Consider the following 14282-nt stretch of genomic DNA (forward strand, 5'->3'; position numbering starts at 1 on the left):
GATAGGGTGTGGAGGGAGCTATTGAAGGATTTTAATCAGGGAAGTGGCATTTTGGTTGTTTTTAATAGCTTAATGGGGTGTTCTTTGCATTTTAGAAAGATCACTGGTTGTTCGGGTGAAAGGTGGATTGGAAAGGATGCCCTGGGGGTCAGGAGACCACCAAGATCAAAATCATCAGAATAATAGAGGTAGCTGAAGCTTCGAGTAGATGAGAGCCCCCAGGGAGAATGGAGTTGTAAAGGGAACAAGGACAGAGAGCCCTGAGGATATAATGATTTAAGGGTGAGCAGAGCAACACTCAGATTTTGAGAAGAATTAGGAAAATCAGGGGAGAGTAAAGCCACAGGCACTAGAGGAGGTGAAAGTTGCAAAAAAGAGTTGGGTTCAACAAAGTTTTGAAGAGAAATTGCTAACATTAAGGCTGAAGAATCCCGAAAACAACATTTGAGAGTAGTGAGGGGGGAAGCAGATCTCAGAGGGTTTGGAAGGAGAGATAAAGCAGGGAAAGGGAGATGAAGGGGCATGTGGTATGCTGTGGGCTCGGGTCGGGTCCTTTGGCTTCTCGAAGGGAGTGGGTTAAAGACCCATTAATGGTATAATCTCTGCTGTTGGGGAGATCATAGCCTGAGAAGACTTCACACTCCTAAAAAGACACCGAGGAGCTGCCTTTGGGATGGAGGATGAAAGGGGAGGCCCCAAGGAGGAGGGGTTCTGAAACAGCAGAGATTGGCCAGAATCTCACTCCCTTCTTAGACTTCACTACCTGGTGGGTACCACTCGGCCCAGGGGATGCTGTGGCTGGCATTCTGAAGGCAAGAACAGTCCTCGTCAGAGATGGGAGAGGCATTTTAAAGCGTTGTGTGTGTGTGTTTTTTAAATTACTGGATAAGACTTTTCATATAGAGATGCTGTTCTGTAGCATAAGTCTCCAGTGACCTCCCATAGGGCTCCTCTCTCAATTCTGTTTGGTTTTTTTTTTTAATTAAAGAGTGAATGACAATTCATTGAATTCATGAATGACAAAAGAAGCTGAGATCTCTTTGACATCCTGAGCAGCAGAGTCAAGATTCAAAAAGATCTTACCAAATCTTGAAAGAACAAAACAAAAAAGCAGGGGCTAATGTGAAGTTTGATAGGTAAGCTGGACTTGACTTGTGATATTTAATTGATTGCACATTCAGAATGAGTCAGCAGTTTGGAAAGGCTTCCACACCGTTCAAATGACTGTCTTCATTGATAGACTCCAGAAGGGAGAAGCTGATAGTCCTCTACTCCTCTGAACCAGTTTAGCGCTCACCTACAAGTTCTGGGTACTCCATTTTAAGAAGGAACTGAAGGACTGTGGTTGTGTCACCTACAGAACAGCAAACTTGGGTGAATGTGGTCTCTGATTTTCTCAAGGGCTGTCCCACAGAAAAGTGAGAAACCTTAGTCTCTGTATTCCCTGGGGACAAAACTGAGACCCACTCCCCAGGTCAGACCCCTCCTTCTTCCCTTATCTCATTCCTCTGCCTCAAACCCTATCCTGGGGATTTGGGGAGGATTTTTTTTTTAAAGAGTAGAAATAAACAGTCTAATTTAAACATACTTTATATAGCAGGCATAATAAAGCTACTGTTGGGAAGGCCTAATCTGAAAGCCAGGGTCAGTTCAGCCTTGAAATTTGATATTTAAATAAATGGAAAGGAAGGAGGCATTCCCAACAGGAAAGGCTGTGTACTTAAAGATGGGAACGGGGTGGGAAGAGCCGTGTCTATGGCAGGTGTGTGAGTTTGAGTGGAGCAATCTAATTGGTGGCAAGTGTGGATACCTATTTGAGAAGATTAGACTTCATTCTGTGGGCAGTAGGGCCACAGGGGATAAAACTGGTATTTTATGAAGAAATCTGATTTATGTAAGATCTGGTTGCAGCAAGACTAGCCTGAACCAAGGGTGACCATGGGGATTCATTCATTTAACAAATATTTATTCAGTACCTACTATATACTGGGCTCTAGTCTAGGCACTGGGGATACATCAATGAACAACTCAAAAACCCTGCTTTTTTGGAGTCCTTATGAGGAGTAATAGATAATAAACAAATAAGATAATTTCTAATAGGGATAAAATGCTGAAAAGAAAATACAACAGGATAATGAGACAGAGTGTGACTTCCCAGAGGGACTGGGGTGGTCACCATTGAGGTGGTGATATTTGAACTGATGCCTGAATGATGAGATGATTTCGGGTAGAACCAGCAGGTGCAAAAGACCTTGAGATGTTAATTAACTTGGCATGTTTAAGGGCAGAAGGAAGTGGGGCTGGAGCATAGTAATAAGCAAGGGAGAATGACAAAGGTTGTTCTCTAAGCACAGATTGGAGATGACAGGAGGGTATATTTTGAATATATACCCTGGGAGTGATTCTGAAACCCCTCCCTGTTGGGGTTGTGATCACTATCCCCTTAAGAATCAATAAAGTAAATAAATGGGAAAAGATGAGGGATACCATTTCCTGTGTAGTGCAATGTGATAAAGAGAACATTAGCGCCTAAGTCAGACTCCGGCTTAGGCAGAATTCTAGCTCTGGCACTTCCTAGTTGTGTAACCTTGGACAAATGACTTAATCTCTCTAAATTTCCAATACCCTGAGGTGTCAGGTAAGGATATTAATTCCTGTCTCATAGATTTGTTGAGCCAGAGTTGTCTAGTGAGCCACACCCAGGGTTTCTGGCTTCGTGGAAGCTTGTAGCACCACCTTGTGTCAATTCAGATGTTTATAGTGCGTGCAGTGTTTTATTAGAAGCACAACTCACACCCAGGTAGGCTGTGCAGTATCCTGGAGTTTTGTGTTTAGTTCTGAGCCCTGTGTGTTGAGAGACGCTGACCTGAAGATTGGCTGAAAGAACAGGAGAGGACCAGTGTTGGGGACCACAGCTCTGTGTAGAGGGAGCAAATGTGGATCCTGAGGCTCCAGTGCCAGGATCATGAAAGAGTGGGAATGGGGTGGATGGAGGGTACAGGAGGCAGATTCCAGCTGCAAATGAAGAAATGTTATGGTTAGATTTGCTTAAAAATGAAATGAGTCAGCTTTAGTGGAGACTGGTGATGAGCAAAAGCTTGAAGTAAATAACATCTTACCTTGAATATCTGTGATCCTTACTCCCAACTCTTTAGGCTTAGAAACAAGGAAATGGTAGTTCTGCCCTTGACAGAAATGGAAGTCATGAGGGGAAAGGTGATAGATGAACTTCTTTAAAATAGCAAAATTTTGATGGGGAGGGGGGCAGATGGAGAGTCTTTTTCTCTTTAAGATTTTATTTATTTTAGAGTAAGCGAGGCAGGGGAGGGGCAGAGGAAGAAGGAGAGATTGAGAGAGAATCTCCCGCAGACTCCCCACTGAGAGCAGAGCCCAACATGGGGCTTGATCTCACTACCCATGAGATCATGACTCATGAGATCATGACCTGAGCCAAAACCAAGAGTCAGAGGCTTAACCAGCTGTGCCACCCAGGCACCCCAGAGGGAGAGAAAGAATCTTAAGTAGGCTCCAAGCCCAACACAGAGCCTGAGATCATAACCTGAGCCGAAATCAAGAGTCAGATGCTTAACTGACTGAGCCACCCAGACACGCATAAAATAGTACCTTTTAAGTGAAAGCAGAATCCTCAAGCAGAATAATCCAAAGATTAAGGGGAAGGTGGGGGCTAAAGCTATGGGTTCAGGAGTCTTCTGTATGAATGTCTGAACTTGAACAATGCAGGGGAGAAAGTGTAAAGGGAGATCTAAGAATGGAGCCTTAAGATACACCCACCCTTGAAGTCAAGAAAATGAAAAAGGGGTGACTAGTCAAGAGTACAGGAGAGTTCAGCATTGTAAAAACTATTGAAAAAGTTATACAAAAGATGGGAGGAGCACTGTCACATTCCCAAACTTGGATTGCCCTTACCCCGCATTCAATTCCTACAACCTGGGTCCTGCCCATCTCTTCCCTTCTCCCCTGTGAGCATTATCTGTCTGCTTCTTTGCTTCCTCCCCTGGGGGTCCTAGGGTCTGTCTCTCTGATTCTTCCTTCATCACTGTTGCCACAGGGGGTGGCGCGGACAGCCGACCCGTCCTTCGCTACAGCAAGGAGCAGAGGCCAACCACGCTGCCCATCCAGCCCTTCGTGTTCCAGCACCACTTCCCAAAGCAGTTGGCCAAGGCCCGTGCCCTCCATAGCCTTTCCCAGCTCTACGGCCTCTCTGGCTGCAGCCGTGCACAGCAGCCTGCCCCACTGGCTGCCCCCACTGCTCAAGTCCCAGCCTTAGCTCCCTCAGGGGAGTCACAGGCACCTGCCAACAGAGGTGCCAGGAAAGCGGGGCCTGAGCCAGAAACCTCGCGCCCATCACCCCTGGGTAGCTACTCCCCCATCCGCAGTGCTGGCCCCTTTGGGCCCAGCACCGACTCTTCTGCTTCCACCTCGTGCTCCCCTCCTCCAGAGCAGGCCACAGCCACAGAAAGCCCACCCCCATGGAGCCGCTCCTGTCCTCCTGTTGCCCGGCCTGCCACCTCCCAGCAGCCACAGAAGGAGGATCAGAAGCTACTGACCTTGGCTGAGTACCGTCTCCATGGAACAGGAAGCTTGCCTCCTCTGGGCTCCTGGAGATCTAGCCTCAGTCGAGCAGAAAGCCTAGCCCGGGGAGGTGGTGAGGGCAGCATGGCCTCCAGGCCCAATAACGGTATGAGCTTTACCCTCCACCGCAAGCATTTCTGCCCCCCCCACCACCACCACCCCTGCCACCTTTGAATGCTTTCTTATTCTCCGACCTGGGGTCAAGGGTTAAAATGTTTACATCTCCTTCCCCAGCTTCTATGAAAAATATCCAAGCACTCTCAGCCCTCATTTTATATGGCCACACTGGGTGGATGTGAAATGTTGTCTCCTGCTAACTCTTGCCCGTTTCTTCTGCTCATCTGTTCTGCTTTCAGCCAACCACCTATCCCCTCAAGCACTCAAGTGGCGGGAATACAGGAGGAAGAACCCACTAGGGCCACCTGGATTGTCAGGGAGCCTAGACCGAAGGCCACAGGATGCTCGGCTGGCCCGAAGGAACCCCATCTTTGAGTTCCCTGGCTCCTTCAGTGCTGCTGGCCATCTGAACTGCCGGCTGAATGGTGTGTGGGCCAGGTGCCCAGGATGCCCACGGCAGGCTCTAACGCAGCTGGGCAGGGCTGGGGAAGGGGGCAGTCCCACAGGAACATGTCCCAGAGAGTATGAGGCACTGAACTGAGCTGCAACTCTTGGAAGGAAGTTGCTTGAGATTGAGTTTTCTCTTCTTTCCAGGTCAAATAGTGAAGCCATTACCACTGACCTGCCCTGACTTCCAAGATCCCTTTTCCTTGACTGAGAAGCCTCCAGCTGAGTTTTGTCTGTCCCCAGATGGCAACTCAGAGGCCATTTCCATTGACCTGCTTCAGAAAAAAGGTGAATATGACCCCCAGGTCAAGCCAGGAATTCTGTTGTCAGTACATTTTTGTGCCTATTGCCCTACTGTCTAATCCTCCAGAATATTTCCCTATTTAGATAGGGAAAGTGCTAGAAAGAATCAGCACAGGAACTGGGGCAAGAGGCAGAAGTCTGTGCATTGTGTAAGGTGAGTGTGCATGAGTGCACAAGGATCATTTATCAGATGCTTAAGAATCAGGCTTCGGTCTCTTACCTCAGGTAGCTAAGGAGAGTGAGGGAGATCGCCGTGTCATAAATGGCCACAAGCTCTAATGGGAGTATAAGTACTACAGGGCCTAACAGCTTGGGTAGGCATGATGGTAACATCTACTAAGATACTCAGCAAATAAAGGACCACTGGACTAAGAGCTGTTTCAGTGAGATGATGGGGAAATAATTGAGCATAATTGTGGGCTGAAGGGAAGCCTGTGGGAAGGGAGAAGGATGAAGCTGAAGTCCCCTGTAGAGGCAGAGTGGGGAGTTCAAAGCTGGGAAAAGGGAAGAACCTTGAGCAAGATAGAGATTGAGGGGGGCAGGAAGGAAGATAGACAGAACGTAGTTATGTCTTTCAAATGGACCGTGAAGTTGAATTGATGACCAGTGGCCTCTATTCTCTTAGTAAAGTCAAACCAAGAGGTTGAGAAGAGGGTAAAAACTTGGCAATGTGAGAGCATAGCAGACACACCGAAAGGCAATGTGTCAAAGAGGTGCCCTTGTCGGTCACTCTTGTGAGTGGCCCTGGACTTTCTCCAACAGCCACTAGCCTGGTTTCTCATAGCGAAGAAGATGGATAGTTAGTTTGATCCAGGACTGGAGTAAGAGGGTCTTGAAGATGCAATCACTGGGACAGGCCCACTGGCAGTGAAAACAGTACAAGGCTTAAGAACTGGGCAAAAACAGAAAGGGGCCGGGGCCTGGTCCTCAGTAAGACTGAGACCCATGTGCAGGGACAGAGAGAGAGAGTGGACGCCCCTCTCTCCACTGAGGGCTCAGTTTCAGCTGAGTTGCCGAGGGACTTGCTTAGGAACCCATCACATGGAGTTCTCACTTGCAGGGCTGGTGAAGGCGGTTAACACTGCTGTGGACCTCATCGTGGCCCATTTTGGCACAAGCCGGGATCCTGGGGTGAAGGTAGGCAAAAAACTGGCAAGCTGAGCTCTACCCTGCTGACCTTCACCCATTCTATGCTGCCGCCTTCTGCTCTCCTGCACCTAGAACCCAGAATCGGGTACTTTGGGCTGGGGAGCACAAGAGAAGCACGCTGAGGCCTAAGAGAGTCAGAGAAGACCAAGGTCAGGCTTCAAACGATTCCCTCTTCTTCTCTACTGCATCTACAGGCAAAGCTGGGGAACAGTTCTGTGAGCCCCAATGTGGGCCACCTGGTTCTGAAGTACTTGTGCCCTGCAGTCCAGGCTGTGCTGGAGGATGGGCTCAAGGCCTTCGTGCTAGATGTCATCATTGGGCAACGCAAGAACATGCCGTGGAGTGTGGTTGAGGCTTCCACACAGCTAGGTAAGTGCTGGGTGGCAAGATGACCCCAGGCGAAGATTCAGATTCAGGAGACTGGGCATGTGACTGCTAACTCTGGCTTCCCCTCAGGCCCGTCCACCAAGGTCCTGCATGGCCTCTACAACAAGGTCAGCCAGTTCCCAGAACTCACCAGTCACACCATGCGTTTCAACGCCTTCATTCTCGGCCTGCTGAAGTGAGTGTGTGGGGCAGCAAGAGCGGCAAACCACAGCCGTCACCCCTGGGCTCTGCCGCGTCTGTGGAACCAACTCCCTAGACTGAGAGGCAAGGGAATTTGCAGGCTCTGTGGCCAGGGCCCAGGCTCACTTTCTCCCCATCTAGCTTCAGCCTCTCTCGGTGTGTCCCTGGTTTCCCACCACACCCATAGCCCTCTGGCATTGCTCACCAACATGGTCTTTTGCTTTTATAAATTCATAATCTGGCTTATTTGGAAATTAATGTGGTTCTCTGAATATTGTAAACCTTGATCCACCCAATTCCAGCACTACTTCCAAATCCTGCCTGACTGTAAGATCTGCTTGAGTTCCACATTACAGTATCCTTGCTTCTCAAGTATGAGCCCGGGTCATCCCCTTTGGGATGTGTACCCTGTACTCTCAGTAGCTGCCCTGACTTCTGGGGCCCTAGGCAAGCCACATCCATTCTAGAGGGATGTCATTGACTTGTGAATCACATGTTCACCCCCCTCCCAACATCCCCCACTGACTTTCCAGAACTACTTTACATGAAATGAACTAGGTAACATTCCTGCCATAGAAGGGAGGTGTTCCCCTATGCCTCTGCCCTATGTTTGACCCCCTGTCTGTCTCCTTTGTACCTTATCATCTGGCTGTCTTCACAAAGATTCAACTCTGCCTATTTTCCTACAGCATCCGGTCCCTGGAGTTCTGGTTTAATCACCTCTATAACCATGAAGGTAATGCCCAGAACACTACTCTCTCTTGCAAACTCAATATAGGCCAGATCTCAGAGGCTCAAAAGAGGGAGACATGGCTCTTTACAGATGATGGAGGTGGGGAGGGAGACCACGCAAGTGATCATCTTCAGAGCCTGGACTTCCAGCCCAGTCTCTCCCCAGCTTCTACTTGTGTTAGAGCCTTGGAGTCAGCAGGATACTCAGAAAATCTGGAGGTCAGGGTGGCCAAGAACCCCCACACCTCTCCTGTGAACTTGAGGCCGCCACTTAGGGTTGTAGAGGTCACGACCTACACCAACTTCATATGGCCTCTTTTGCGCTGGCATCCACCAAAGCCACAGTGCCTAGCCTGTGCAGCAGTATGCAGCAGCTCTTCCAGGGCCGCTTCTTGGAGGCACCACCCCCCCAGGCCAGGCTCTCCTTCTCTGTGGGGCTCAGGCTCTCTCTCTTGCTCCCCTAGATATCATCCAGACCCACTACCAACCATGGGGCTTCCTGAGTGCAGCGCATACCGTGTGCCCCAGCCTCTTCGAGGAACTGCTGCTGCTACTGCAGCCCCTGGCCCTGCTGCCCTTCAGCCTCGACTTGCTGTTCCAGCACCGGCTCCTGCAAAGTGGGCAGCAGCAGCGGCAACACAAGGAGCTGCTGCGGGTGTCCCAGGATCTGCTGCTGTCCGCACACTCGACATTGCAGTTGGCCCGGGCCAGGGGCCAGGAGGGGCCTGGAGACATGGACAGGGCAGTCCATGGGGAGCGGGTGAAGGGTGTGGGCGCCCCTGAAGGTGGAGAAGATGAAGAGGAAGAGGAGACAGAAGAGGTGGCAGAGGCAGCTGGGGGCTCAGGGCGTGGCAGGTGGGCCCGAGGTGGGCAGGCTGGCTGGTGGTACCAGCTCATGCAGAGTTCCCAGGTCTACATAGATGGCTCAGCTGAGGGCTCTAGGTTCCCCCGTGGTGGCAGCAATAGCAGCAGTGAGAAAAAGAAAGGGGCCGGAGGTGGAGGACCCCCCCCCCGGGAGGGAGTAGTTGAGGGGGCAGAGGCCTGCCCTGCCCCTGAGGAGACCCTTGGCCGGGACAGGGGCTGGCCCTTCTGGATGGGAAGTCCCCCCGATTCTGTGCTGGCTGAGCTGAGGCGTAGCCGGGAGAGGGAGGGGTCCACTGCCCCCCCAGCAGAAAATGAGGAAGGAGCCTCAGAGCCTTCACCCGGGGGCATCAAGTGGGGACACCTCTTTGGCTCCCGAAAGGCTCAGCGGGAGACCCGGCCCACAAACAGGTGAGAGGCAACCCAAGGTGTAGGTGGAGGAATTTGGGGAGCCTATCTAAGCCAAAGCACAGATAGAGCCAGAGCCCTGGTTGCTCTCCCCTAGGCTACCATCTGACTGGCTGAGCCTGGACAAGTCCATGTTCCAACTAGTGGCACAGACAGTGGGTGCCCGCCGAGAGCCAGAGCCCAAGGAGAGCCTGCAGGAGCCACACTCCCCAGTCTTGCCCTCCAAGCCTCCATGGTAAGCCCTGGAAGATAGGATTGGGGGGCTGGGTTTGGCTTTGGGTGGGGTTTCTCTGACCTCCATTTGTTGTTTCCCCAGTGAGGTGAAGGCACTGTGCCATCATCTGGCTACAGGCCCTGGACAGCTGAGCTTCCACAAGGGAGATATCCTACGGGTGCTGGGGCCAGCTGGAGGAGACTGGCTGCGCTGCAGCCGTGGCCCCGACACCGGCCTGGTACCTCTGGCCTATGTGACCTTGACCCCAACTCCAAGTCCAACCCCCGGAAGCAGCCAAAACTGAGGCCCTGTGCATGCTGGTGGCCTCAGGGACCCTCATAACCCCTGACTCAGAGCCTGAGAGCCCTTCCCAAGCCCTCTGGCTTGGCCACAGAGAGTAGACTGAGAGCTGGGGGCCATACATCCCTGTGCTCAGTATTAATTACTCCCCATTAACTGTCCCAGTGACCACATCCAGACCTCCACCCAGGAAAGGAGGGAAGGGATGCAGCACTGGGATGCCAGGATTTCCCCAGCCCATCTGGGCCAGCCTTTCCATAGGTACAGATAAGCATGTCCCTGTGGAGGGAGGTGACCAGAGGCCCATTTGCAGGGTTCCCTAGGCCAGGTAGTGAGGAGGAGAAGTGACAGTATTGGGGCCAGCTCCCTAAGCCCCCAATTGTAAATAGGCTGTGGCCAGTGCCTGGTGGTCAGAAGAGGGAGGAGGAGCCCAGGCTTCTGTTTATGTATTTATTTATTTATTTATTACACCTATTAATAAAAAAGGTGCTCGGCCTCCAAACCATTTCTCTTTGTGCCTCCCCTCACCCTCGGGCCCACTTCTCTTCCTTCCAAAAGGATGACTGGGATAGGAAGACAGAGAAGAAAGATCTTGAAGTCCAGGTACCTACACCAGGAGCTGCTTCTGGAGGGTGGTGAGGCCCAGTGCATCATGGGTGAGATGCCCATATGTGTGCCCGAACTGGAACTTATACCCTGTATGGACAAGAGAGTCATATCACTTGTAGCCAGTGGCATGGAGAGTCATTTATTTCTCAACCAGTTTCTAAGCCCTCTAAAATCCAGTCACAACTTCCCACTGTGAGCTATCTCCATTTCCTTTTTTGCCCAGTGAGAAAGCTAAAGTACATGATCCAAAGACCGCCCCCCATATCTATTCCAACCCTCCCAAGCCTCTTCCACCCATTCCACACACACACACACACACACACACACACACACACACACACACACACACAAATAGTCCAGTCCCCTCTGGGGCTATCCTTACCTGGCACATAGCCCCCATAATTAGGTAAAAGGCCCAGGTTCTGAGGGTAGGTCCTAGAAAGTGGAGGGAAAGGTTTGGGATCCTTCTGGGGTCTGCCCCCTGAATACATCTGTCCAAATTCCTGCAGTGCCCGGTTGGTGAGGACAGGAAAGCTGGAGCCGAAGAGGAAGCGGGCACGGGGCACATAACCAGTGAAGCCTAGGGGGTGAGGATACTGAGTCAGGACCCTTTGGGGGCCTCCCCATGCCTTTAGTCATTACCCACTTCCTCTCACCTGGCATGAAGAACTTGTGAGGATCTTTGTCATCCATGGAATAGGGGGAAGCCTTGGGAGGAGAAGTCAGAGAAAAAATAAGGCTATCCAGTTCAGCCCTCATGCTCCAACAGAAGCTCCCTGGAAGGTGGAGCTGGCGGTTGAGTCCATATTCCCGGTACCCATAGCCATGCTACTTGTGGCCACCCCTAGGCCCGGCCTCACAAGAGATCAGGCTCCCCACTCCTAAGCCCCTGGACCCCCTCTACCCTTCTTGGTCTCACTTGTTCCGCCTCTTGCTGCAGCTCTGGCTCCTTCTCTGCCTCCAGCTCTGACTCCGGCTTTGGCTCTTGGTCTTTCTCGGTATCTTTTTTACCCTTGGCCTCCTTTGGCAGCTCTTGACTGCCTTGTCCCCCAGACCACTGAGTGAAATCATTTAGAGCCTCAGCCCAGACCCTGCTGCAGTTCTTGGCAAAGATGAACTGTGCCTGGGGCACAAAACCTGGGAGGAAGGGGGCAAGGAAGATTTTGATTAGTGTTTGGGGCACACATTCTGGGTTTGGGACATCTGTTCAGACTATCCATACATACCTGTGTACCCAGGGATCATGCTGGAGCTGAGCCTTTCATGCCCACGCCTGACAGGCAGGCTTCGCCTGGGAACCTCAGGAGATGCTGGAGGCCGGATGGGAGGCAGAAGTGTGCGATGGGCAGGGGGCCAGGCTAGGCCAGGAGATCCTCGAAGTAGCTGACCGGTCATCTGCCCATAGGTCTGGCCCATGCTGAACCGAAGTAGTGGGCAGTGTCCAGTGTACCTGTAGCATAGGACTCACCCGCTCGCCTTTACACTCCCCCCTGCTCCACCACCCCCAGATACACAAACAGAGACCTCTGAAGCCCTGATTTTTTTTTTTTCTGGATTCAGTTCTATGTTTGTTTGAAGCAGGCATTTCTCCATCCTCTCTGGGTTTTCAACCCTTCCCTTCTGCTGTTACCCTGTTACCATGGAGAAGACAACACAGAGCCTCGTGCCGGGCCCAGCTACCACTATCCCCTTGCTCTTCCTTTTCCATCCAGCACCGTAAATATCTCAGCCCTAGGCCTACCATACCAGTTTGTCTGCTGGCCCCCAAGGTCTAGGTGGCACAGCTCCTTTGTCCTTACATCCCTATTCCCAGAAGCAAACAGGGGTGTGCTTTTAGGTAGAAGTCTTACCCTGGGATATAATGAGGGTTCTTAGGGTTCAGCCCTGGTATGAAGGTGCTGGTCATAGCCACGAGAATCCAGCTTTTGTTTCCCTTGGAGCTGAAGCTCCAGGCTGTGTGTACTGTGTCCAGGGCTGTGGGGCAGGGCCAGAGGCAGGAGGCGGTGCCAAGGGAGGAAAGAGGGGAGAGACACTAGTGAGGACTGCCAGGGCCAAGGCTAGCAGAACAGGAGAGCAGGGGCGCGCTGGTTTGTCTACTCCAGAATAAGTGCAGCCTATCACGTGGGGGTAGGGGAAAGTCTGAGTGTTGCCTCCCCGTTCCAGGTGGGAGGTGAGAGAACAAACATTGTTAGGTCCTTTCAGCTCTATCTTAAAGAGGACCCTTCCTTCTTAAACCCCCTGCCTGAAGACACATGAGTGCTACTCTTTGTTGAGTGTTGATTGAAAGTGATGGAATTCCTGGGAAAGAGGGTCTCTGAGGGGATCCCAGAGGGGAGGTGACAGGGAGAAAAAGGAACCTAGAGATCTTAAGTTGCTTTTCAATCATCTTACTTTGACTGTTACTGAATACCCACCATCATCTGGATTATCATTTAACAAATACCATTATGCCCTGCTAGGCATATTTTGTAGTCAGAAAAGCCAAGCTCCACATGACTTCCAGCAAGTCATTTTCTATCTCTGCACCTCTTACAAAATGCAGATACCAGGACTTACCCTGCTACTGTTGTGAGGCTCAAATATATACAAATGTGTTTTGTACCAGCAAAGACCATGTAGTCTTTGTAGGATGGAGTTCATGTAGGATGGAGAGGAAAGACCATGGGCTTGAGGTCATGCTATCAAGCTCCTACTAGCTTGTGGCCTCAAGCCAACCTTACCTCGTCTGAGCAAGCGACATAACTTCTGCTGAATGTGAATTCCCTAAACCCAAAGTGAAGGTTAAAATAACCTAACTTAACCAGGATGCTGTTAAGGATAAAGTCAGTGTGGGAAAGAATTTACCCCAGCACCTGGCACTCAGTTATTAAAACTTAACTTTCTTCTCTATTGTCTAATATTTTCTCTAAGTTTCTAAGACACATGGGAGACCTGTGACTGGTTAGTAAATTCAGTGGATAAGGGTTTTTCTACTGTGGGAGTTTAAGGAAAGGAAATATGATGGTAATGTTGAGTTTTAAGACTGGTGACAAATTAGAATTTGTTAAGAAACCAATTCAGGGGCACCTGGGTGGCTCAATGGGTTAAATCCTCTGCCTTCAGCTCAGGTCATGATCCCAGTGTCCTGGGATCAAGCCCCACATCGGGCTCTCTGCTCAGCAGGGAGCCTGCTTCCCTTCTTCTCTCTGCCTGCCTCTGCCTACTTGTGATCTCTGTCTGTCAGATAAATTAAAAAAAAAAAATTCAGAGGGTGCCTGGATGGCTCAGTTGGTAGGACATGCAACTCTTGATCTCAGGGTTGTGAGTTCAAGCCCCACACTGGCTTCAGAACTTACTTAAAAAGAAAGGGAAAAGGAAGGGAAGAAGGAAAGAAGGAAGGAAGGAAGGAAGGAAGGAAGGAAGGGAACAGGGGAAAGAGAAAAGAAGGGAAGGAGGGAGGGAGGGAGGGAGGGAGGAAGGGAGGAAGGAAGGAAAAAGAATAAACCTAAGAGCAGAGAAGTATGGACCAGAAAAGAGCTCTCAGAGAGGGGGGAACATGCCTGGAACTCAGGTCTGGGCCTGAGTCAGGGTCAGGCCAGTCTACCTTTCCAGGAGGTAGAGCCCCTGTTCTTCTCCCCACCCAAGTGTGACACGCCCAGTCTGACCAAGCATGGGTCACTGACCTGTGGATTCCACAGGAGCACCAGCCCCGAGGAATATATTTCATGTTCCTCACTGTTCTGTCAAGGACAGCCTTGTTATGTGTCATTTAGAGCTATGGTTGTAGACTTGGCTCACTGTTAAGGAAATATGCTGGATGGGGATGGGAACTGCGGGGAGAACCCAGAAAAGCAGCAGTGTGGCAAGGTTAACAACCTGAACTTAAAAAAACACACACAAAACACAACCTGGACCTTTGGATTCTATAACAGACACTGCTGGTTGCACACTGAATACCCATTCTCTACCCCCATCTCCCTTCTTCCTAACAGAACTTTAATTT

General features: G+C 50.7%; 2 protein-coding genes across 6 annotated transcripts in view; one reads left to right on the plus strand and one right to left on the minus strand.

Moving 5' to 3' along the window:
- Window positions 1-10193, plus strand: part of RUSC2 (RUN and SH3 domain containing 2) — a 70304-nt gene extending 60111 nt beyond the window's left edge. For 2 of the 4 annotated variants that reach the window (XM_032860495.1, XM_032860496.1), the window contains exons 3-12: window positions 4070-4699; window positions 4950-5135; window positions 5305-5445; window positions 6521-6597; window positions 6804-6978; window positions 7066-7171; window positions 7866-7912; window positions 8373-9180; window positions 9275-9412; window positions 9494-10193. In XM_032860495.1, coding sequence (XP_032716386.1) covers window positions 4070-4699; window positions 4950-5135; window positions 5305-5445; window positions 6521-6597; window positions 6804-6978; window positions 7066-7171; window positions 7866-7912; window positions 8373-9180; window positions 9275-9412; window positions 9494-9695 — 2510 coding nt within the window. In that variant the 3' untranslated portion in view covers window positions 9696-10193. The remainder of the gene's footprint in view (window positions 1-4069; window positions 4700-4949; window positions 5136-5304; window positions 5446-6520; window positions 6598-6803; window positions 6979-7065; window positions 7172-7865; window positions 7913-8372; window positions 9181-9274; window positions 9413-9493) is intronic. The other 2 variants (XM_032860497.1, XM_032860498.1) reach the window with 2 other exon arrangements.
- On the minus strand, window positions 10191-12330 carry FAM166B (family with sequence similarity 166 member B). Of its 2 annotated transcripts, none has more exons than XM_032860509.1 (6): window positions 12151-12330; window positions 11527-11717; window positions 11220-11437; window positions 10957-11008; window positions 10683-10880; window positions 10191-10387 (listed from the first exon to the last, which is right to left on the minus strand). In XM_032860509.1, the coding sequence occupies exons 1-6, from the start codon at window positions 12204-12206 to the stop codon at window positions 10299-10301; spliced, it is 804 nt and encodes a 267-aa protein (XP_032716400.1). In that variant the 5' UTR covers window positions 12207-12330; the 3' UTR covers window positions 10191-10298. The 2 variants fall into 2 exon arrangements, with proteins under 2 accessions (XP_032716400.1, XP_032716398.1); XM_032860507.1 differs by having other exon boundaries at window positions 11527-11750; window positions 12151-12323.
- Window positions 12331-14282: the final 1952 nt, after the last annotated feature.

This window comes from Lontra canadensis, unplaced genomic scaffold (assembly GCF_010015895.1).
Source record: "Lontra canadensis isolate GAN:19392208 unplaced genomic scaffold, GSC_riverotter_1.0 scaffold19, whole genome shotgun sequence".
Classification (NCBI taxonomy): domain Eukaryota; kingdom Metazoa; phylum Chordata; class Mammalia; order Carnivora; family Mustelidae; genus Lontra; species Lontra canadensis.